Genomic DNA, 24,516 nt, shown 5'->3' with positions numbered 1-24,516 from the left:
GGATATTTCTTTGAGAATCTTGAAAACTTCTTTATGAAGTACAAGAAAATTTTCTCATTATTTTCAAGTTAATAAATTTAACATAACATTATGCTTTTTTATTATAAATTAATATATATACACATGCACACACACAAGCATTTCAGATTAAATAATAATATTTATACCATCACAAAATAAACCTAATTGAAATGAAGGAATCAATTAATATCAAATCCAGACTTCTTCACCAAAAACCAAAACTACTAAGCTTGAAATGACCATTTTAAAACCCTGATCACAAGTCCAGTGAAGTGGTTAAACAATTAATAACTTATTCAATGACTCCTATTCTCCTGTACTAGACATCCATGTAGGTGACCATTACATCCAATATGCTGAAAATTTCAAAAGATCATTTCGAATAATACCTTTCTCAGCCTTACACATTGCTTTAAAATATTTTGTAATTGTGTAATTTTGTAATAAATGTACAAACTTAAGAAATAAGGTTTTCCTTTGTTAACTTGTGACTACATGGTGTCAGAAGGGTGCATTAATATTGAAATAGTAAAAATTACCACTTTACAAAAACCTTACCAATTATAAGCTAATTGAAGCTGAAGACGAGCATGGTCAGCTGTTTCAACAGTAAGAATATCAGTGCAAAAGTCTGGACCAAGCAGTAAACAGAGAGAACGAATTATGTTAGGACGTTTAGGTTTTCCACCAGACAAGCTTAGTTGGGTAAACTGTTCATCAGGTCCTAACATAACTAAGTCTGGTCCAAACACAACCCTTCAAGTACAAATTTACATAGTATTAAACATAAATAATTATAAAAAATATACTAAGGATACTCAGGAAATGTGTTAGATACAACAGACAAAATCACATAAAACACTTAGAAAGTATATATATACACACACACACACACACTTTTTTTTCACATTTCAACTAATATTTCAAGTGCTTCACACATACAATTCTCCAGTTCATTCCTAAAGAAGGAAGGTTTTACTTACCAAAAACACAGATTATTAGGCTTATTGTACAGCTTTAATAAACAGCATTAACAAATCAGAGACAAAAGGTAAAGGAAATAACCTTAGTTTATTATTTCAATTAATCTGTATTAAAAAAACAACAACAAAGGATATATTTTCATTTTAGGAGAAATTAAAGAACTCATTATATTTTTACTATTATAAAGATAAAACAGCAAAGGTGTTTTAGGTCATAACAATATTATGATTCTATATTTTATAATATTAACTACTGTTCACCTTATTTCAGGTGAGAAATTCTGCTGGTACTTATTATTACTGGGACTTATTTGAGTTACTGTTTTGGGTGAGCATGCATTCCATTGTTCCATCAGAAAATATTTATTCACTGACATCCAATTTGTCATTTTTTATGTTTACACGTAGAAGTTTTGCTTTTTTTCAAAAATAGGTCAATTTCACCCAACTGACTACCTCTTAACTTTTTATGAGAAAGTCACACCTGCCTTAGTTTAATCACAGACTATGATGTTACTCCATCTTTGGTTGCCATCTTCATTTGTGGACAAAAGTCCCATTAAAACAGCAAAACATTTTAGAATTTGGGTTTTAACTTAAAAAAAACAACATTACAGTTCCCTTTTAAAGTAGCTGTTTTTTGTATTTGTTAAGATGTCAAATAAAGTACCAGAATGTTTTGTTTGTTTGTTTGTTGTTAAGGAAAAAACTTTTCAATTGGTGTTTGTACTGTGCACCCCATGAACATGAAAACAGAGTTTTAGCATTATAAGCCCATTGATTTACTGTTGAGTCACTAGGTAGCATCATAGTTCTAGTTTTTTTATAACCTGATAATTAGAAATTGTGTCAACCTTAAATAACATGGATGAGAGCATCAAACTGGCATGTTTCTTGCTGAGATAATCCAGTTTAAAATAAATAGCACATCTGATAAAACATGCAGATAACATTTTACAATAATAATAATTTATTCAAAAAAGTACAAAAAATTAAAAATATATATTAGATATACTAAAAACTTACTACAGTACTTAGAGTTGTTGTTAAGTATTAAATATGAAGCTGTCACGAAAAAGAAACAGTCAAATCTTGAATTTTTATTCATGTGAAGACTTGTTTTCAAACATAAATGAAATCAGACTTACTAATAACAAAAATCAGAGTATTTTGATGCACGTATCTGATATACTTTTAAATATTTAAACACTAAACAGATTTCAAGCAGAATAACTGTCAACACATTTTAATCCTTTAATATCTCGAATTTTGTGAAAATACTTTAAGGTTTTACAAATGTAAAAAGTACATCATGAATTTACCAAATGTTTCATGGAATATGTATGTCTAAGATACAGCATTAAATACAGATATCAGTTAAAATACATCACTAGGTACATTAAAACCAAATCAGAAACTTTTAAGGAACTTATGCATAAGCACAGATAGTAAAACAAACCTAGAGTATGTAAGACAAAATAATCTAAGTTACAAAAGAGTAAGTTCTATGTATGGTTAATCTGAATAGTTTTCAATCAAATTAAATAACATTTACATAAACAAAATGGCCCAAAATATGACTCTTCAATAGAATATATTACTATGAAGACTAGTTATGTACTGTTGTTTTGGGATATATCATTACTCTGTTTGGTCAAACATGGATAACGAATATCCAAAATGAGTTTACACCCTTTCAGTCAGAAACACTGGCTAAATCTAACTGAAGAGCTATGCAGCCTTAATACACTTTTATAATGAAAACAAATTACAAAAATTCAAGTGTGAACAAGATTTACAATATATACTTCCAGTTACTTGAAATATGCAAAACCATTAAAACAAACTATAAAGATCAAGGCCACTTCATTGTTTATTTGTTATTACTATTATAATTTATTTGTCTATGCTTATCCCATAATGGAAATATATAAAATTTCTAGTAGAAAACAGACTTAAATCAATCAAAATGTATTCTCAAGACAGCTGGTATGGGCATTAGAACTTTAATTAAAATACAGAATAATGTTTTGACCGTCTTAGGTCATCTTCAGGTTAAGAAAGAGTTTGCAACTGACTGTTGCTGGGAGAATCCTAGGAACTTCTATATTGGAGAAATAACACGAAGAACACAAAAAACATCTTCACGCGATTTTGAACATCACAAATCAAATGAACACAACATAACCACAGAAAACACCCAGATACTAAGTAGGGAAACAAATATAAACAAACAAAATCGAAGAAGCCATACTTATACAACTCAAACCATAATTAAACCAATATAAAGGAACAACTTAATACCTACACTAACTAATAACACCTAACTGCAACGCCCCCTACAATCCTGTACCCATTTACATTTTTGTCCCTAACACATGTGCCCAGGAACAATCAGTTACAAACTCTCTTTGTTAACTTAAAGACGACCTAAGAAGGTCGAAATGTTGTTCTGTACTTTATTTTAATTGAAGTTCTAATACCCATACTAGATGTCTTGAGATATATTTTTATTTCAAGTGAGTTTCTCATCATCATTAAATCAATCAAAACATTATTTTCACATAAGAAAAAAACAATAACAATAAAACATTAATAGACAAGTCAGTAGCAGCTATCAATATTCTTATAAAAAAGTATTAGATACTATTCCAAACATTAAAGCTTTGACACTAATAAAATATGTTATAAACGACTTTTATAACCTTACCTAGCCTTTTTCTCTTTGTAATCATATACTTGAACTGCTGCATTGTGAGGTACCCTAAGTGTTACTACCCTGGTCTTTTCACGAACTTGAGAAATTGGTTGTGCAAAGCCAACAGCTGTGGATTGTTTGCTCCACTCACCTCTGTCAGCTAAAGGGTCCTTGTAGCCTGACAGAAGATCCTCAACTACAGAAGGCAGCTCTTTAGGCCACAACTCTTCATCTTGATTCAACATGTATGTCTCTCCACATATTTCTCTTACCTTCACAGTATATTTGATATATTACTAACACCTAATGACTTATGTGGCATTACAGTCTTGTTGACATCAGTTTATAAAACATTTCATGCAATCTCAATCTTTGCAAAAACAGAATAAATGTTTTTTGAAAAAGAAAGATCTTTCCACCTAAAATAAAAAAAAACTATGGGAAATCTATAACTCTTAGCCTTTCTCTAAAATAAAGATAAAAAACAAATCATAAACCAGGTATATTATAGCCCTCTCAACTTAAAATTGTCATTTTGTCAGACCAATATGAGTTTCATTGGAAAAGTTCATTTTCTTATTAAAGGATCTTCATCTTTATTGAACATGTATCCTAAATTTCTGTAAATAGATGAAATGAAAATAACTTTAAATATACATCAGAAAAGGTCAAACTAAATTTAATATGGAATAATAAAGATAGCCATACTCGTCCAGTTTTGACATTCCTAACGTAGATTCCTTCATTTTCATCAAGGGGAATGGAATATCGTTTAATTATGGCTTCTACTTCGGTTGGTGGAATGTACTCAATAGGACCACGGATCATCCATTTGTCACCAGGGTTTCTCTTAACGGCCTGAGGAAAAGCATACTGCGGAATTAAGCCAATAATTTCAACATAAAAATCAATATACATAAGTTGTAGATATACATGAGATGAAAAAGTAGTCAGGCTATGGCCTAACTGGCTTTACCAATTCTTATAACACTGCACAGATTTAGGTGTACAAAGTAGCATAAGACCCATGTTCACAAGCTTTTTCAAAAAAAAAAAAAGAGAAAGTGAATAGAAGACTGTTGATTGGTTGTTTGTCATTTCGTGGCATAAAATAACTAAACTATATGCACAAAACAAGTGGTAAAAACAGAAAGTCCATAAAATGTAAAAATAAATCAAGTTGAAAACCAAATAAAGTTCCAAAAGCATGTAAAAAACTCAAATATAATTTAAAAAGCCAATAACCCATAAAAAGTTAAAAATACAATGACACTACAACATTAGGCATAAATCCATAGAAAAGACATGTCTAAAATGATGCTGTCACTTAATGGTTGTAATGGCAGCATGACAGTAAAACTTGTGCTGCTGTGACAAATGCCACACTTTGATGGAACAGACTCAAATAAAAGAAAATGACGAGATAAAAAACTGATCAATGCATAGCTTAGGTGAGGCAACTTCCTTTCTCTGATTATTACAGAAACTAGACAGCCAAAGAGCAACAAAAGGTTTAATCTGTAAAAGCTTGCTATCACACTGCTCACTCCAAGTTGATTCCTAACTGGCATGAAACCAAACCTTGAATACAGAACCATAGTCCAAATATAGGACAGGCACTTCTATGATGATACCAGAGCAGACTGATTTAGCTGTGGTATCAGCAAGCTTGTTCCTGCAAACAATGATGTTGCCAGACGTTCAGAAAAACTGGATGTTAATAAAAGATAAAGAAAAATGGGTGTCATTGAACTTCAACAAGAACATGGTGAGAAGTAACATTAAATAATTCCAGGGCCAGTAGAGAGCTAAGAGAGTCAGTGTAAATATGGTGTACTGTGTAGCTTTTACATGATCCAGGGCAAGAGAAATAGCATATAACCTGACAGTGAGCACAGAAATTGCAAAGGAGATCCTGTGAACAATTGTCATGCCAAGAGAAACCATGGCAAAGCCCACTGAGTCACTTGATTTCAGAACATCCACTTACATGGGAATAGGGGAATGGTAGAAGGATGTTCAGCAAAGAGAAAACAGTATGTTCAATCAGAAGTATCTTCCTCAGATGACTCCAAGAAAGGTTACAGATGGGGACAGTGATAAGATATGGCAGTACGAGCTGATAATTGGAAACAGAAACATCAACCAATGAGAGACCCAATTCAGCTAGCTGCACCTGGATATGAAGACCAAAGGGAAAATGGCAGACCATCTATTCTGAAAAAGAATAGCTCACTAAAGACGGAAGACAACTCCAGGTGAGATACCGTGGTAAAGATTGAAGTTTGATAGTATAATGCAAAAGAAGTTGCAAACAGCTGAAGGTAAAAAGAGGTATGTGGGACACATTGTACAAATTCAGGACTGGAGAAGTGTGGAAAGTCCCCATGCAGGGCCAAAGCCCCAGATGGTAAATGGGGTTGAACACCTTCAATGCCAAGGTTCTGTCAGAACCATAGTCACATTTGGATCAAATGAAGGCATGATAGATCTTGAGCACAGAATATCAATTCTCTCCCCAAGAGGTGGGAGAGAGGATGCAAAAGATGTTCAGTGCCCTTAATACACTTGACACTAGATGCTTCATATTTGGAATGAAAGTTAGCTTATGGTCAAAGATAAGCCCTAAAATTTAACTTCAGGGGCCACAGATAGGACAAAAGAGCTTGGAATTGGGGTGTAGACCCCACTGAAGGCAAAAATGCATGCAAAACATAACTGGGAAAAAATAAAACCATTTGCTGTGGTCCACATCAAAAATGATTGATGGAAGTTTGAAGCTGCCTCTCAGTGAACCTCATGCTCAAGAATTGAGATGTGGAAGTCATCAACACAGAGCCCATTTGCAAAAGTAGAAGAAAGTTCTGTAATGACAGTGTTGATCTTGATAATGAAGTGTGACGCTCATGACACAGTCCTGGAAGTTTCCAGGTTCCTGTGTGACAGAACAATAAAGGGTTAAATCTGCACAAACTTGATATAATCTGTTTAATAAAAATTACAAAATTCTGTACCTACACTTAGTGTCATAAGCCTTTTCAAGAATGAATAGGACAGAAACAAGATGTTCTCTCTTGAGGAAGGCTTCCCTGATTTATGTTTCAAGTCTAATCAGGTGATCCATTGGAAAACACTGTTGATGGAACCCACACTGGGGCAAGAGGAGAGTGTTTGATTCATGGTACCAAATAAGATGGGCATTAACCATTCTATCCAAACATCTTACAGAGACAGCTCATCAAAATAATTGGATGGTAGTTTGAAGGAATCTTGGGATCATTCACAGGCTTAGAGAAAGACAGGACAATAGTTTGGTGCCAGGCATCAGAAAAAACATTCTCCTGCCAGATCCAGTTAAAAACAACCAGAAGAAGAGCAAGAGAAGCAGGAGAGAGATAGCGTAGCATCTCTCAGTGAGCATCATTAGGTCTGACTAATATACTGCCAGCCCAATGAAGAGCAAGCTTGAGTTCCACTGAGGTAACTAAGGTAATTATAGTTGTAGAGATGAACTGTCTGAAAGAAAGAATATATTGCTTTGCCCAGGACAACAGGGGAGAAAACAGAAGTGCTGGAAAGATGAGAAATGCTCTTGCTGGGAGTATCAGTGATCCTCTTTACATCAGCAACTCCCTGGTCATTTAACAGCAAGATGAAAAGGGGAGGGGGAAGCATATCTCTCAGTGACCTTCTGAATCTTGTTTCACATGACTTTGAAACTGGTGATAAAAAAGATGCTAGTTGTGAACTCAACCAAAGATCACTTTCAGTTTTGATGTCTGACCTGCAGGAAAGAAGTGCAGTTAATAAGGGTGGGATACCTGCGAAAGGGATCCAAGGCCTATTTCTGAGCCTTCCATGTCTTCTGGCAGGCAGAACTCCACCATGGGTGAGGATACCATGGAAAATGTGTTAAAGTCTTAGGAACAGATTGAGCAGTTGCCTGGATGATACAATCAAATCATTGGTACCACATAATTGCCTACTGATGGCAAGATAAAGGTCTAAGACAGCAATGAAAGAAGGCCAATTGGCCTGAGTCAACTTCCACTAAGGCACACAAGTTGGGTGGCAGTTTTCCTCAAAATGATCAATGCCCTGTATGACACTGCAAAACCTCCAAGAAAAGTGAAAGAGAGCAGATAGCCAGATCAAGGGCACTAAAAAAACTGATTAGGTACATGAAAATGAGTATAATAACCAGTACTGAAGAGAGAAAGCATATGCTCTATGAAACAACCCCTCGCAGAGTGGATTGTGTCCCTTAACATCTCCCAGGATTAAAAAGGGAGATGGCAACTGTTCAATGAGCATCAAGGTGTGATTGTCATTAGTCTCTCCATGAAACAGGTGAGGAGAACAAAGAGCGACAATGCAACCCTAGCAGATACAGATGTAAACAGCCTCTAAAGGTTTATCAAGTTGTTCAGACAAAATGGGCATGTGCTAATTGACCAACAGTGTTGTCCCACTATGAACTTGTCCATCATACAACCTGCCATTCAAATATACAGAAAACTACCAAATGCTGACAGGATCAGCAGGTTTCAGGAAAGTTTCCTGCAAGGAGAAACACACATGGGATGATAGGAATCAACCAAAGCCTTAACGTCATCTATATTAGAACAAAAATCTTGACAGCTTCACTGTATCAAAGTGGCCATTTTTACTTAGGTGAAGAACCATTCTGTTCATAATCACACCATTTTTCTTTACTAGAAGAATGACTGTTGACCCCATGGATCTTGCATGGATCAAGTGAGAAGATTTCCAGTAGTTATAGTGAATTCCAGTGACTGCAGAGCTAAACAAATAACCTTTCTGCATCTTTAGGCAAAAGAAGATGAAACAGAGCAGGCACAAGGAACCTAGGTCATCACCGGAAAAAATAGGGGGGACAAAGACAGGAGTAGATGTTGTCTTGTCAATTCACTTATATATGGAGGGCAAAATTCTTCTCATTTTGTGAAAAAGACTGATGGAGGCATGGAAAGATCCATCTATACACTTACTGTAGCAATGGAGCACAGAGTGGCAGCATACGTTCTAGGTACAGCACGAGAGAATAATTTCAGAGTCTCAGGTTATGAAACGCTATTGACAGTTTAAGTGTTATATCTCTTTCTCCTCCATATGCTTAGGACAAGAATGAAAGTAAGAGGGATGGAAACCATTACAGTTAATGCAGTAAGGGTCCAGTTGACACTTGTAGGTGTATTGGTCTTTGCCACCACAATGAGCACATGCCACAGAACCAGGACAAGATGCTTTCGATTGACCGAAATGCTGACACTGAAAACACCAAAGTGGGTTATGAATATATGGCCATACCTTACAATGAAGATAACCTGCCTTGTTAGAACAGACAAGTAGACATTAAGATGTAAATGTCAAAAGGATAACATTAGTAATCAGCATAATTCTACCTTTACAAGTAGAAATACATTGCACTGCAGAAAATTCTTAGCAGGAAAAACCAGCAAGTATCTATGACTCAGGAATGTCTTTCAAATCTGTCTTAACAATAACCCTGGTGAGGAATTCAAAGTAGCACAGGGAGTAACCTCAAAGGGTATAGTTTCCATGGCCTTTGAATTCAGGAAGAGTTCAGTGTTTTGGTGTAGATATCTCCAGAACAAAGTTTCTTGACAGACTTTGGACAGCCAGCAAGCCCCTCTAATCCCTTTCTAAATGAAAAAGAGAGATATTCGTCCTTAAGGTTTTTCTGAAAAGAAATGTAAAATCAAAAAACAGGTTGAAGAGTGATGGTCAGTGAGCTGAATTTTACTATTTTATTTTTTGAGGATTTGACAGATCCATGATAAAAAGGAGAGTGATTCAATTCCCACTGCCACTCAACCCCCAGAGTCCTCTGCTCCTCCTTCATGGGTTGCAACACACAGGAAGTCTCTGGGAAGTCCCCTCATCACGTATAGAAATTCACTTCAAGGGGGATGACTGTTGGAAACTTTACAAGTAATGTTTAATATAGCAAATAAAATTGTGATCTCACAGTGTTTTCTTATGTGTCACTGACCTAAATGAGTCCAAACAATTTATTATCATCCTACTAAGGATAGAACATTTAAAAAAATGGTACAGAACATGTTATGAAAGTTTTACAAGGGATTTACAGTAGAAAATGACACCTGTAATAGTAAATTAAGCCTCAGGTGAGTTCATAAGTATAATAAGGTGAACTCTATGTACAATAAGTACAGAATGCTACCACTATTTGAACAACCAAAAAATATCATCTTTGCACTGACTCGATACCAATAAGATGTATCCATTAAGAAAACACATTAAGTCATCAGTTACAGCTCTGAATCAAGTTGCTAATTCTTCCTCAAGATGTAAATATAAATGTACATTCATGCCATACCATTCAAATAAGATATCCCATGAAACTGTATTTCAGGTTTCTGAAATGAGCACTCATAAGTCAGCTTCATTGCACAGTTGATGGAACTTGTAAAGAATTTAAAGAGACAGTGACATTAATCTCACTGTAATGTGCAAAATTCTTTTGCAGTAGGAAATGCATTACAGAGGAATAGTTGGTAATAATGACAACCACGTAAAGATGATAAGCAATGGAATAAGGAGTAGTAAAGCATAAAACACCCATCCTTATAGAGTGCTATCATACTGTTAGCACTACTTTTGATTACTAAGATAACTTGTAAAATCATGTCCATCAAATACTAAATGTGATGGATCAAAAATTACTTATCTAATAAAAAAAATCAAAATGCTTATGAGTTAGTGTCTGAAATTCTTTTAGCAACCTGAAAAATTAATTATAAATTTTGTTGTTGTAGATTATGACTTCTAATTATGAAGTGTTTATACAACTAAGTTTTACAGCTGATTATGAAAAACTTAAGTGTTTCAATGGAACAAGGAGTGAAAAAATTTCCATACGAGTTAACTATCTAAGCGCTACATAGCAGAGTTATGTAAAGAAAGTCTAACAAAGATTAAACTAAATGTTTATTTACTAATGCAATTAAAGGTTTTGATGCCATATTTTGACATGTTATTCAGAAACTTATTGTAAACAAATAATAATAATCACAATCTTTGGCTTTGTTAACTTCAAAATTAAGATGTGTATACATTTTTTTCTATGATATGAATAATTAATGTTATAAAGTGGTATATAGGAAATTACTGGTTGAATGGTATCATCTAGAAAAGACTCTTTTGCTCTCAGGATCAATCCTTCATCTTCTCCCATGACATGTACATCTTGAATACCATTTTCTAGCTTTTCACCAGGCATAAGAAAGAAAGAAGTTTCACCCTAGAAAAGCAGAAACAAATTGCAAAAATAAGTATCTTTTCATTTACAACAAATCAGAACAAGAGTCTCCAAACCTTTTTGGACAAGGGCTGGGAGGTAGGTCATTTTAGACTTCACGGGCCAGAGGGGTCATTGTAAAATTAAGTAGGGATGCCTACATAATCAGAATAAATCACCAATTTATTTCTCATAAAAACATAATGAAAATACTTAAGATGTATGATTGTATTTTTTTTTAGCATTAGCGAGAAGCATGAAACTGGCACTTTTCTGTCAAAATTACACTAAACTGAGGTTCAGATTCAGTGCTCCTTATGATCAAAAGTGACTGCAAATGCTTATCAGATAAGGCTATCTGCAACCAGATTTCATGTACATCATCTTTGAAAAATATCTTTCACAGAAATAGGTAGTGACAAAAACTGAAATGAAACCATGAGCAAAGTTTTTTTAAATGAGCACACTGATCACTTGGAAGGCATTTATAGAGCTCTGTTAGTTTCTCTTATTTGCATTTGTTCTTCAACATTATCGTTGGATTGCGGATAAAATCACTTTCATTTGAAATTCATGCGACAGTTCATCAATAACACAATCAAATAGGTTTTGGAAGACCCTTATTTCTGTTGCTCTCGCATCAAGATCAGAAAAACGCTCCTTGAACTTCTCACAATGTGAAAAGTGTGTGAAGCAGCTCCTCATCAGCTGGGACTCAAAAAGAATTAGTTTTCACAGAATGCTTTTACCTCAGTGTACATATCGCAGACAAGCGTGGTTTTGCCTTGTAATCTCAAACTGAATTCATTCAAGTACATGGTCAAGTCTACAGAAAAAGCTAATTTCCAAAGACATTCACTGTGAGTAATGGTTAAGGGCAGTTCTTTTCATTTAAGAAAATTTCAGTCTCAGTTCTGAGCTAAAAAAATCGTAACATAACCTTCCCACAGCTAAGCCATAGAACTGAAGTATGGTTGGGCAAGTCAGGATATGATGCTTCTATTTCTGTCAAACATTCACAGAATTGATGATGGTTGAGTCCATGAGAGCAAATGAAGCTCACTGTTGAAACTACAAGTTCCATGACACACGACAGATCCAGATATTTTTCACATAGTGCCTGCTGATGAATAATGCAGTAAAACACCATAGGCTTAGAACAACCTACACTTTCAACAGCTTTGTAAATTTGACCAACTAAACCTTTTCCTGCACCATATATATTTTTATCTCATCTGTTGTAACAAATTTTAGCCATTTCCATTCTAGGAGTTAGTGATTTAATGTCCTCACCTGTGGTTTTTCCATGCATTCTGTGCATAGAAGATAATTCTTCAGTCACTTCAAAATTAATATTGCCTCTGCTAATAAACAACAGCAACTATGAAGTGTTGGACACATCTGTTGACTCATCAAACAAGATGGAAAAACACTTGAAATCTTTGGCCTTGTCTTTCAGTTGAGATACAATATTATTTCCAATGTCCTTGACTCTACAAGCAACTGTTTTCTCCAAAATAAGTCTTATATAAGTCTACTTTCTCTGGGCACATTTCTTCAGCTGCTTCAGTCATACATAATTTAATTAGCTCACTATCGGTAAAAGTTTTTCCTCGCTTGACTAACAGATGTGCCACTCGGAAACTTGCTCTTGTTGCAGGTTCATTCTCATTTTTTTTCCTCTTAAATACAAACTGTTGTGACGATAAGTTACATTTCAAGATTTCAAATTTGTCTGAACATAATAACTTTCCCGTGAACTGAGAATAGTTTGATGAGTGCTTGGTTAGGTAATGTCTACGAATGTTGTATTATTTTAGCACTACGACAGTCTTGTTGCATATCAAGCACAAAACTTTGTTATGTGGTCTAAAAACAAAGTAGCCAACACTCCACTGTTCTTTAAATATATGACATTCAGGGCCAACTTTCCTCGTTTGCCCTTGTCCTGACATAATAACTTAGAATAGCTATGAACTTGAACACAAAGTAAACAGCAGCATTCACTGACACATACTGAGATACATGGGGCAGGTGTGGGAAGAAACATGCTGCTTCAGGGCATTGGGATTGATAAGTGAGATGACACAATGCCAAGTAATATGATATTTTCCAGCAAATAGGAAAGTGTATTCCACCTAAATTGCATTTTGCTCAGTTATGTTTTATTTTTATAATATTCAAAAATTATATTATTACTTTAATAAACTGTTGGCAGGTTGGATAAACCAAAGTCGTGGACCTTAATTTGGAGCCCCTGGAATTAGAAGTATAACTTCAAAGTAATGTTTTAGTTAACTCCTAACATTCAAACTCAAGATGAAAATAACATTTAAAATCAATGTGAATCATTTACTTTCTTGTCTATTGTACAACATAAAATGATTAATAAAAAAATATCATTCACATTAGAAGCTATTAAGACTTTTCTATTTATTCACTTACAAAAAACCAAATGTACCTTAACCAGCTTTTTCTGACCAAGTTGTGGCTTCCCATCTTCACCAACAGGATCAAGTATGACACAATATTGACGATTAGACAATGTTGTAATTGGCACAACCCCAATCACTTGTTCATACACTCCTGGAATGTAAGTTTCTGTGTCTGACAACTTAACCAACCACTCTTCTCCATTCTTCCTTAGTACACCTAGGTCATCCTGGAAAGTTCTGGTTGCTCTCACGTGTACTGCTTCCTGGAATAAAATATTTCAATACCAAAACTTTTATCAAGTAACAAGAGCTACCATGAACTAACTGTATAAAGATTTCACAGAAGAACAGTATTTTAAATATTTTCTTTATCATGGTGTTTTTGTTTAAATGTTAATAAATAAAAAAAAAAGAAATGAAATCTCCAACCATTGCAGAGTACTCTAAATTTGTTCCCACCCAACTGAAAGAAACAACAGAATAACACTTCCAAATTTTTTTATTTGTTGTTTGAACCAAGAGAGGTTAACTTTCTCACTATATGCCCAATCAACTTGACTGAGCCTTGTGAACCCAAAGTGATCACACAGGTTTTGTATATTTTCAATAAATCTGGCAAGCTTTCACTAAACATCATCTTTTGTTTAAAACAAAAAATTCAGATTTTATAAATCAAAATTTTTACTAAACATGTATCTGTGAATATATATAGTTAGAATGTTAATTGGTAAAAGTGATTTTTATGTTAAGATTTAAAATCCCTTTCTTCATCTGAAAATTACCAAATTTCTATCATGTAATATTTGAAACCTCCTAAATAAATATTAAATGTTTTTCAGAAAAAACTTAAATAATGCATCTGAGAACACAGAATAGTAACATTCACAAAACAAACAATGTCCTGTAATTATCATAATTTTTATGGCTTTGTAATTTCAGCATGCCTTTAATTCTTACTTAAAAATTAAGCCTGTCAATCTGAAGACTGTGAGAAACAATTTCAAACAAAGTCAAAATAGACAATTGTGAATGTCAGAACCTTCTATAGGGTTACATTCAAAATTTAATAAAACTACTTTATCAATGAATGTGAATGAACATGGCAGCAAAATGTAGCTAATAAATCAAATTTTAATATTAATTAAATTAATTTTAAGTTCTTATCTTTGTAAGGATATATTTTTAAAAATTCTTAATCTCCCCTAGTATGAAAATTTACTCTTTTAGATCTCCCTTCTTTTCTAATTTATTTAGCACCACTTGGAGGAGTATGGAATTTAATGCAAATTAATTAATTCAATATTGTTATTATGCAAGTAGTAAAGCATAATTTTTAGAGCCTTCAATTTTATTTGGTTACTGAGACAAACTAAAAACATTAGACTTCTCTTGCCACATCCAGCTGTACAGAAAGTTGTCTATTTCACTTTCGTTTCAAACTTTATTCCCATATGAAACAGTTTAGCTGAATTTTTGATGGCCCTTCATGCATAGTTATAACTTCAAAACTTTAAAGCCAAAAAAATTATGAAAGCTATAAAACATTGTCTGCTTGTTACTTGTTATTATCTTGTTTTTTCTGCTGCAGTATTTAATTAAATAAAAAATTATTTAGTGCAGTAGTAGCAGCAGTATAAAAAAAATAGGCTTAAGTTTCATCAACAGTTGACAGCAGAGAAAATGTAGACCCTAGTAAGAATTAAATCTTTTGTTTTTCATGTGTAGTCTTATTATTGTAAAAGTAACTAAAATGTAAAAGTTAGAAACTTGTTAGATTAGATTAAGTAAGATTAATTACAGGCAAACCCCACTATACAGTACTTCAATCAACCTGGAATTCAGTTACTGCGATTTGGAAAACTGAGACCATTTCCTGTTTTATGCATATAATTATTAAGTTATCATGAGATCTTTCTGGAAATTTCTGGAAAACTTGAGTTACAAGTAGATTGTGTGAATAACCCTAAATAAAATATGCACAAATGACAGTCAGGCTCAGTTTTTGCACAGTCACCTTGAGACTCATATGTGATAGCAGTGTGTCTCTGCCTGCTTTTATTTCATTTTATTAAGTAACATGAAGACAGTGCCAGCAATGTGAAAATTGGACACAATCTGAGCTACAATGAGTCAACGGTATGCACAATTTTAAGTAAGAAGCCAAACATAAAAATGCATCAGTTTCTCTAAGCATATAAATTACTCAAAACAGAAGTCCATTAATGATTGAAATGGAATGATTAATTCATCTTTGGATTGATGATATTGTAACCAAAAGGAAATACCACTTTGCACAAAAAACATTCAAACCAAAGCTTTCAAGATCTTTTGATGCTCAAAGAAAATAAATTTCAAGGGGATATGGAAATTTTTGCTAGAAGTTTAGGTTGGTTTGACTGCTTTAAACATCAAATAGGATTACATAATGTAAAAATTACATGGGGAGCTGCTTGTATTGATAAAAATGCTGCTGCAAAATTTCCAGACATTTTTCAAAATATTGTTGAAGGCACCAATTACTATGATAAGCAAATATTTAATGTTGATGAAATGGGTCTATTCTGGAAAAGAATGCCATCAGAAACTTTTTTAGCTAAAGATGAAGCATCTCAACCAGGATACGAAGCTCCCAAAGATTGACTTACCCTTTTATTAGGAGGCAATGTAGAAGGGGACTTAAAACTTAAGCCTATGCTAGTGTACCGTACTCTGAATCCCTATGCTTTAAAAAGGGATTACCAGACAAACTCTACCAGTAGTTTTATCTAAATGTCAATCTTAACATGGAAGTCTGCAAAAATTTGGAAAAAGTGATTGCTAGCTATAGCAAATTGTATAATGAGAAAAAAAAAATCTGTGTAGTCAACTTTGGACAAATATTTTTCTAAGAAAAATAACAATTATTTTTTTTATTTACCTTAATAGTTTTGGCATAATATGCACCAAAAAGCTGTTTTTAAAAATGCATTTTATAAGTCTTGATGAATGATCTGAAAGGGCAGGGATTCATTGTAATTATTCCCATTGATTCTATTAATTGCTTAACATGAATTTGTCTTATGCGAGTAAAAATTGGGATAAATAACTTGCGTGAAGCGGGTTTTGCCTGTATAATAAAAATTATTCACATGGTATGTTTACGAGTAACTCATGCATTATATAATTCAAATGGGTAACGTGAATTACTCATTAACCAAATGATATTCAAATTATGTGGCAGAATTATTAGTTAGACACATTTTTAAAGACAACAAAACAATAAACTCAATTTTCCATACTCAAAATTTATTTCCAAATGGTACTTCACTCTTCTCACAAGATTAGCTTTTCTTATTTTGTGCTGTCCTCTATATGTAAACTTTTTTATATCATCTCACAAGCCTTCTTTGCCTTCCCTATTGGAATCAAAGATTCCAACATGTCTCATGCAAATAATCATGAGTCATTTCTCCATCAATAGTAGAGCGCTACTATCACATGATGCATGTGATTTTATACACCACTATCAAACCATTACTTCAAAAGTTTAGCAGTTTACATAAGCATTGTGGGGAGGAGGGTGGGAAGTACTTGCTGAAAGTACATTTTCAGTATAGGAAAGTTGTATTTTCTGATATGGGATGTCTTTCCTCTCACAAGATTAGCTAGAATCCCACACTGAAAAGGAGGATGGACCAGTGTAAAGGAAAAACAGATGCATTTTGGTAGCAGTTTCTTCTTGTATGTGGTAACATGACAAAGAATGGTGGTATCAAGTGGAAACATTTGTGCAGCTAAATAGCCAACTTGAGTGCTCTACTGTGCTGTATACACCCATTGTAATGAAACCCAAATATTTTTTTTTCCAAACAGAAAATTGTAGTCAGTCTTGTTTGCATAAAAGCAAAACAATACAATTTTTCTTGCAAATATAACACATGCTACAGTGACAAAAGATTTACAATTCGAATTATTTCAATGGGTATCTGTTAGTAAAACTTAAAAATTCAATTTAACATTTTATAACAATGTACTAAATATGGCAATATCTATTCAACAACTCACATAGGGAAGCTCATTATACACTATTAAATATAATTTTTGGTTTCATCCACCACAGTTAACCTCAACTATTTTCTTTAAGACAAATGGGTGTTAAATTTATTTGCTACAACTTACAATAAAATACAACCTTTAAGAAAGTAGACTTACCTTTTAAACTTACTGAGTTGTTGGATATCTTCTGTGATTTATAAAATTGACTTTCCATCCTATATTTTTGAATGTCATACTATAATGGAACTCTTGTTTATATGATACTGGAAAAATATCTTTATTATGCAATGTGCAACCTCCAACTTTGCAAAATTGTTTATCGTGCATGCATGTAAATTTGTAATAGGAGTTATGATTTTCCCATTTTGCCTCTATTTCCCATCATGAAGAACTTTATTTTTCTCCATTCTTAGGGTACAGATATGACATCATGAATATGTCACACACAGATCTAATGCACTGGAGCCATGAAAAATCAACCAGTCTTAATAACTTAATTGTTGCTCAAAGTTACAAGTTTTTACCATGCCTGTTGAATAAAGTAATTTATGAACACATTTTAAATTATTTGCTTGTAATTACTCATTTTAAAACAAGTGAGAGAATATAGAAACAAAGATTCCAACATGTCTTTCATGCAAATAATCATGTAAAATCATGTAAAATTTGTGCAATAATAAATGTTGGTAATTTCAGTTTTTTGTTCTCTCAAGATGAAGGCTTGGCATGTACATTATGATTAGATTATTACCTAATACAAGAAATAATCATTTCATTATAATCAAATTCAGACATTGGTTTGCCTTTGTTTGTTCAAATCTCAAATGAATACATGCTTACTTTATTGGTAAATTTAGGCCTCAAATTAATTCATACCAAAATGCACATGGGTAAGAGATTTTTCATTACATTAATAAATACCAAGTAAGAGTAAACCAGTATCCAAGTTTAATGCAAGAACTAAAGAGAGTTATAATTTGTTCACCTTTTCTGTTAAAACAATGGCATCAACAATTTCTACAACTTCTTCATAAGCACCTGGTAAGTAAGCACCTGTTTTCCTGACTAGCCATTCTTCTCCACAGAACCTCATTTTACCATCTCGATCTCTAGTCTCTATGCGAGCACGAAGTTTCAGGGCCTGGTTTGGTTTAATAACACAAGCTTTCAGCGTTTCCAAAACAACAACTTCCTTTCGAGGAATATAGGTCCCTAATATCAGAAGTTAGTTAAAACAACAGTATTAACTCAATGTTGTGGAGAAAAACCCTTATGATAATAATGCAAAAAAACAGATCACAACAAATACTTGTAAATAAATTCATGTTTTAGATTTTTTTTTTTATCTTTCATTTAAATCAAGCTAGTTGGATATATGGTGGTTAAAAATCTATACGGAATGCTATTTATATGCAATCTTAGAAAGTTGATGTTGAAAATGGTGAAGCAATGCAGTTTATAATGCCTAATAACTGCATCTGAAATCTTGTTTCACTACCAAGAGGCCAGAAATGCTAGTTTTACTTTTCTGCAATTTTAAATTTGTAACAGAGCAATTCTGAGAAACAATTAAAAAAAAAAAAACTTAGTCAAACTGATTTTAATTAATTACCTTATTGTCATTAGGATCTACAAAATTTTATACTGTTGAGTAATTGAGAAATTCAAACTCTGAAAGAAAATCATATTTATACATTTCTTCCTTGTAGTTAGTATTGTAAACTTCATTATTTTAAAGTATGTCCTATGAAAGAATACCTATATATTACATAAAAATATGCTGAATTCAGAAAACATAATTAGTCATGTGCTTCATTATAACACATTTTGTTTGATTATTCAAACCAATATTTCTAAAATTTCAGTAAAGATGCATCAGCATGAAATAATAAGAAATTACATATATACTGACTGTTTTATTTATTTAAAAAAAATTATATTCATACTGTTTTAAAGGTAAAACCTGTGATATTTGTAGGTTAAAACTGCAGATTCTTCAAAAATTATCAGAAAGGCAGACCTTCAAAAGAACTATAGATACATTCAAGAATTAAGGAGAGTTTGATCAGATAATTATTTTTAAATGTTATGTAATAATGGGACTGAAAAAACAATCTGTATTTAACAAACAAAACAAAATGCAGCATATATACTTGATATATGAAGAAATAATTACTTCTATCTGACTGCAGTTTTGTAGTCAAGATCATAGTATTTGAGACCTGAGGGTTTCAATATGGAGTTCTACGAGGACAGCATGCTTTGAACCCAGAAGATCGTAACATGTTTGTAACTGTAGAGGTGCTTACTTCAACCCCAGTCTCCCTTACCATTTTCTGTATGTCATTACGTGTTAAACGAGGGTTCCTACTAACTTCTCTGAGAACCTTCCTCTTGGTTCTCTCTGGAATTTTGTTGGGGCGCCTATTTGCCATAATCACCAAGCAGATAATGACAGAGACAGTGTCAAATTGCTGGAAGTACATTTTTGCTGGCTAAATTCCAATAATTATGAAGCCAGTGTCTAGTTCTGGAATGGTATAATGTAGTTTATTCACCAAACTAAACAAAATTTTTACGGGAATATCAGTTTTTTTACACATTCTGAAATGTACAAACACTTTCTGCTCCTCCTATTTTTGGTTGTTTATAAACAATTTATTTGTTGTTTAATTTACATGAAAATTTATGTAGATGTGCATTAGTATGAATTTATAATATACTATACTTCTACTAGCCTAATCATGATACTTTTTAAGTTATGCGCAAAAAACCACTCGGGACGCAGGGGTACAAACACTTTCTGTTGTAACTGTTTATGCAAACCTCTTACTCCATGCATGCAACAAGCCTTCTGCTCCTCTTCCCCAGTTCTCACACAAATTATCATGCATCACATCTTAATTAATAAGAGCATGACATGATTATGTGATGCATGTGGCTCCCTCTATGCTCATCTACTAAACTATCACTTCAAAGTTTGGCAGAAGATGCCAGCATTGAATAAATGTGGGGTGAAAGGGTGGGAAGTTTGAAAGGATGCAAGTGCACCATCAGAAATATATTTTCAGTATCGGAAAATTATAACTTCTGATACAAAATTTACCTGCTCTCACAAGATTACCCAGAATCCCACATTCAGAAGGAGAAATGAGGGAAACATTAAGGTGTGGGATCAAATTGAAGGTGGACAAACAAACCTGTGAGGAAGAATAGTACAGATAAAAAAGCCATTTTAACCAAAAGATGGACCAAACTGGTGAAGAGAGAGTGTGAAATTAAAAAAGAAATGATAACTGCCAGGAAATAAATAGTCAGAAACATGTATCCTGAAAATAACAAAACAAGCTCTAGAGGAATGAAGAGCCCTGACTGGTCATGTAAGCTTATTCAGATTCAGTACAAGTTAAAAATGGGAAAGAAAAGGAAAGGAGATAGAAGAAAAGGAGGAACAGTTGGAGAAGTGTGTGTAAAATGTCAATGGAAAACAAATCTGACCCATGATATCCACAGGCTAAGAGAAAGAATTATTTTGTATGGGAAAAATGTAACACTGAACATTAAAAAGTGGTTCAAATGGAAGTAATGTAAGAGAATGATTAACCCTCATGAGCATGAGAAGAACAGGAAAAGCAGAAATATAATGGTATTGGAAAAATGGAAAGCAAGAATGAAGACCCAGTAATGAATGCCTACCACACAAGCCAGGGAAGGCTAGTCATCAGAAATATATCTATTGTGGAAGACCAGCCACTCTCATCTTACACACCACCGTGTAAAATGGGCAGATTGGGGCTAGCTAGCAAGGAAGTGACACAATGTGTGAAACCAGATAATGTTGCCAAGGTCTAGACAAAAGGTAAGTGTGAAGACAGAATATGAAGGTTGGGATGTAGAACATGTAAATCGAGGTCAATGAAGGAGGGAGGGAGAAGCCATGGAGAAGGCTGGGTAGAAAGAATGGACTATGTAACATTCAATCTCCTGATGCATAAAACAAATTAATCCGTCATTGTTCCACACCTGAGGCCTGTAACCATAAAAGTGTAAATATGAACTTCACAATTCATAGCACAGAATGTTTACACCAAACACAGTTATTATAATTGTTTTTATCAATTCATTAAAGTTGTTTTTTTTCTCTGCACCTAAGTTGAGTAAATTAAATTAAATTGAAAAGTAACCACCTAAGGAAGAAAGCAACATCAAGCATGAAGCAAAAAAGACACAAAAAGGCATGTCAAAACTCCAACTCTGCCAAACAAGAAGTTATACTTCGAGAGAAGTGTAAAGGAAGCTACATGCATCACATGAGCATGTCATGCTCCTATTGGTTAAGAGATAATGCACAATGATTTGCAGGAGAAATATGTTGGAATCTTCCAGTTCCAACAGGGGGAAGTGTAAGGCTTGAGGATGTGTACAGAAAAAGTTTGCATATAGAGTGCAGCACTGAACATGACTAGATAATCTTGCAACTGGAGATATTAGAAACATATATATTATCTTCAATCATCTTGATCAAGAAAAATATTCATATCTAATAACCATATAAAAACATATTTCTACCTGGTCCTTCAAATAACCACTCATCACCAGCAACTTTCTTGTCAGTACCATCTTCAAAATCTCTTAGTGCCTGTAATCTAAGAGCTGTGTTTGATGGCACAACTTTCAGAAGCGTAACATCCTAAAAATAACACACCAAAAGTGTAAATTATACACATTAATGTTCTATTTTGTGTTTTAACTAAACACTAAAGTCTAGAAAAGTTTGTATGAGTTAACTGTTGTTGTTTGACCAACAACATACTGCTCTACCCTCCTTTCATAAGAAAATATATTTACATGGAAAATTTGATATTAAAAATTGTGTATTAAAAGCAAATCATCAGGAAGTAATTAACATAGAACTGTCTTTATTTAGCATATTGAATATGGCCTTTTTAAGATATGATGATTTGTGTATCATCTTTCTCAAGATTTAGAAATAAAACATTACCTTTTTTTTTTAAAGATAAAATTGTAAAGCAAAGTAACAAGATTGTATGAATAAAAAAGGATAAAATCAGGTGTAACTGTGCCTTGAAAAAACATCACCATAGAATGATTATCTTTTGTGATTAGCTGACATTTTACTCACTGTTCAATGAAACTGACCAAAATTCCTAATTGATTTTCACATATAAAATATATAATTATTATTTTGGCATAAATCAGACATGTTTACATAAATTTTGATTTACTGTATCACTATCAAAGGCCTATTAAGGTTACCTGGCACATAGGTCTTTAATTTTAGATGTGCCTTTTCCTTTTTGAATGACTTACCAGCAAAATTATCCATCAATACAAAAATAACAATAAATTAAAATGCAAAATATTCCATGTAATGTTGAAATTTTCCTTAACAGAAAATAACCACAGACCAAGTTTCTCATTCAAGTTGAACTAAATATCCCTTCTGTGAAGTCTCCATTAATGTTTTTGGTTCAAGTTACACTTGCTGTTGGAGCATGATATTTAAGTGCAATAGATACAGATTACTATTAAAAGCCTAGCTCTGCCAACAGGAGACATTCAACACCTTACAATATTATTCTGTTTTATATAAAATTTACTTAAGTAACGTTGAGTTAAAGGCCTCATCAGCAGCAGCATACAATGAACAAGGTGAAGTCAAAACCTGATATACACTCTTCCTATTGGAATCCTCTACCAAATAATTTAACTTACTATCACTCTAATCATAAATATACTTTACTATTAAAGAATCATTTAGTTCTTTCAAAATGTGGGTTCACATTTTATCCTTTGTTTATGACTGTCTTTCAATTTATTAAAAGAAACAATTATTAACACTTATTAAAACCAAAAACCCTACTCATTCTGTAATAACTTGTTAAAGAATTACATAATCTTATGCAATGAAGTATAATCAAAATTATCATTACCAAGTGTAGGACTTCTCCAGGGTATAGAGGGAATGGTTCTTGCTCCAATCTAATTTCCAGGTCTGCATGCTGCAGCTTAACTTAGCCAGCTGCATCATACTGTATTGAATGATCATCTCCACGCACAACAGGGTTTTGTATGACGCAGTAGTGGCGTGGTGGTACTATTACCATTTTATCAGGACCAAGAATTATCCTTGATTGTAAAACATGAAGGTTAAAATATAGTACATTTTATTACAGTCTCTAGATAAATAGTCTTACATAAATTAGATGGGCTAGTGAAAAAATAAAATTATCATACATATAGACTATTAACACTGAAGAGTTGAGTTAAATAAAACAAAATCAGAAGGAAGGACTGTGTTAAAAACAGTAAATCTAAACCTCTGACTAATGTTAGTTTGTTATGAACAAAAAAGAGCAAAACAAAAATTAAAAATGTTACACCAGTTGAAAGGATCCTTAGGGTACAGGCTATAATGTGGGATATAAAATGTACCCTAGGTTTTGGAGGTGAGTGAAGAACTTGGACTCTCACTGTGGTAGGGATACACCATCTATCAGTCTTAACCTCCATTTGATAGTCTCACATAAAGAAATAAAATAAAGAATAGAAATAAAAATAAAATTAATAGAAATTAGGAGAGCGAGATGTGGGTGCTGACTCCCACACGTATATCATCCTTCACTGCCTGCAGAGAGTTGTGGGAAGGTGACTACTCTCCAAGGTAAAGAAAGAGAAGAAAAATAATAAATAAATGAAAATAAAATGCATAAACAATAAAAATAAAGTACTACTATTTCTGGGTAAATAAATTAAATAAACTTACCTCCTTAAGATACCATTCCAACCCCTATTATGTTGATAAGGCACTAAATAGTATCCCAGTAGGCAAATTATATTACTATGAAGGGTCTCAACCAGTTGTCTAAATTAACTAGTATACCTCCCAGCCACCACAGTCTACTGTAACTATCATACTGGAAGTGTAGCAAATGGGTTAGAAATGTGAAAGAGTGTAAGTACTTATGGGAAATATATTTCCAGTTTAAGAAAATGTTAACTTTCACTAATATATCT

At 33.2% G+C, this 24,516-nt stretch overlaps 1 protein-coding gene across 4 annotated transcripts in view; it reads right to left on the bottom strand.

Annotated features, from left to right (window-relative positions):
- LOC143241095 (major vault protein-like) overlaps positions 1–24,516 on the bottom strand; it is a 49,049-nt gene that overhangs the window by 8,649 nt on the left and 15,884 nt on the right. For 2 of the 4 annotated variants that reach the window (XM_076484637.1, XM_076484638.1), the window contains exons 3-10: positions 23,433–23,628; positions 22,048–22,168; positions 18,464–18,690; positions 13,470–13,706; positions 10,880–11,011; positions 4,411–4,575; positions 3,715–3,974; positions 580–777 (exon numbers count right to left, since the gene is read on the bottom strand). In XM_076484637.1, the coding sequence (XP_076340752.1) occupies positions 580–777; positions 3,715–3,974; positions 4,411–4,575; positions 10,880–11,011; positions 13,470–13,706; positions 18,464–18,571 (1,100 nt within the window). In that variant the 5' untranslated portion in view covers positions 18,572–18,690; positions 22,048–22,168; positions 23,433–23,628. The remainder of the gene's footprint in view (positions 1–579; positions 778–3,714; positions 3,975–4,410; positions 4,576–10,879; positions 11,012–13,469; positions 13,707–18,463; positions 18,691–22,047; positions 22,169–23,432; positions 23,629–24,516) is intronic. The other 2 variants (XM_076484639.1, XM_076484640.1) reach the window with 1 other exon arrangement.

The sequence above is a fragment of the Tachypleus tridentatus genome, chromosome 13 (assembly GCF_004210375.1).
Source record: "Tachypleus tridentatus isolate NWPU-2018 chromosome 13, ASM421037v1, whole genome shotgun sequence".
Classification (NCBI taxonomy): domain Eukaryota; kingdom Metazoa; phylum Arthropoda; class Merostomata; order Xiphosura; family Limulidae; genus Tachypleus; species Tachypleus tridentatus.
The sequence above is the reverse complement of the archived record's forward strand: the minus strand, read 5'-3'. Positions and strand labels throughout refer to the sequence as shown.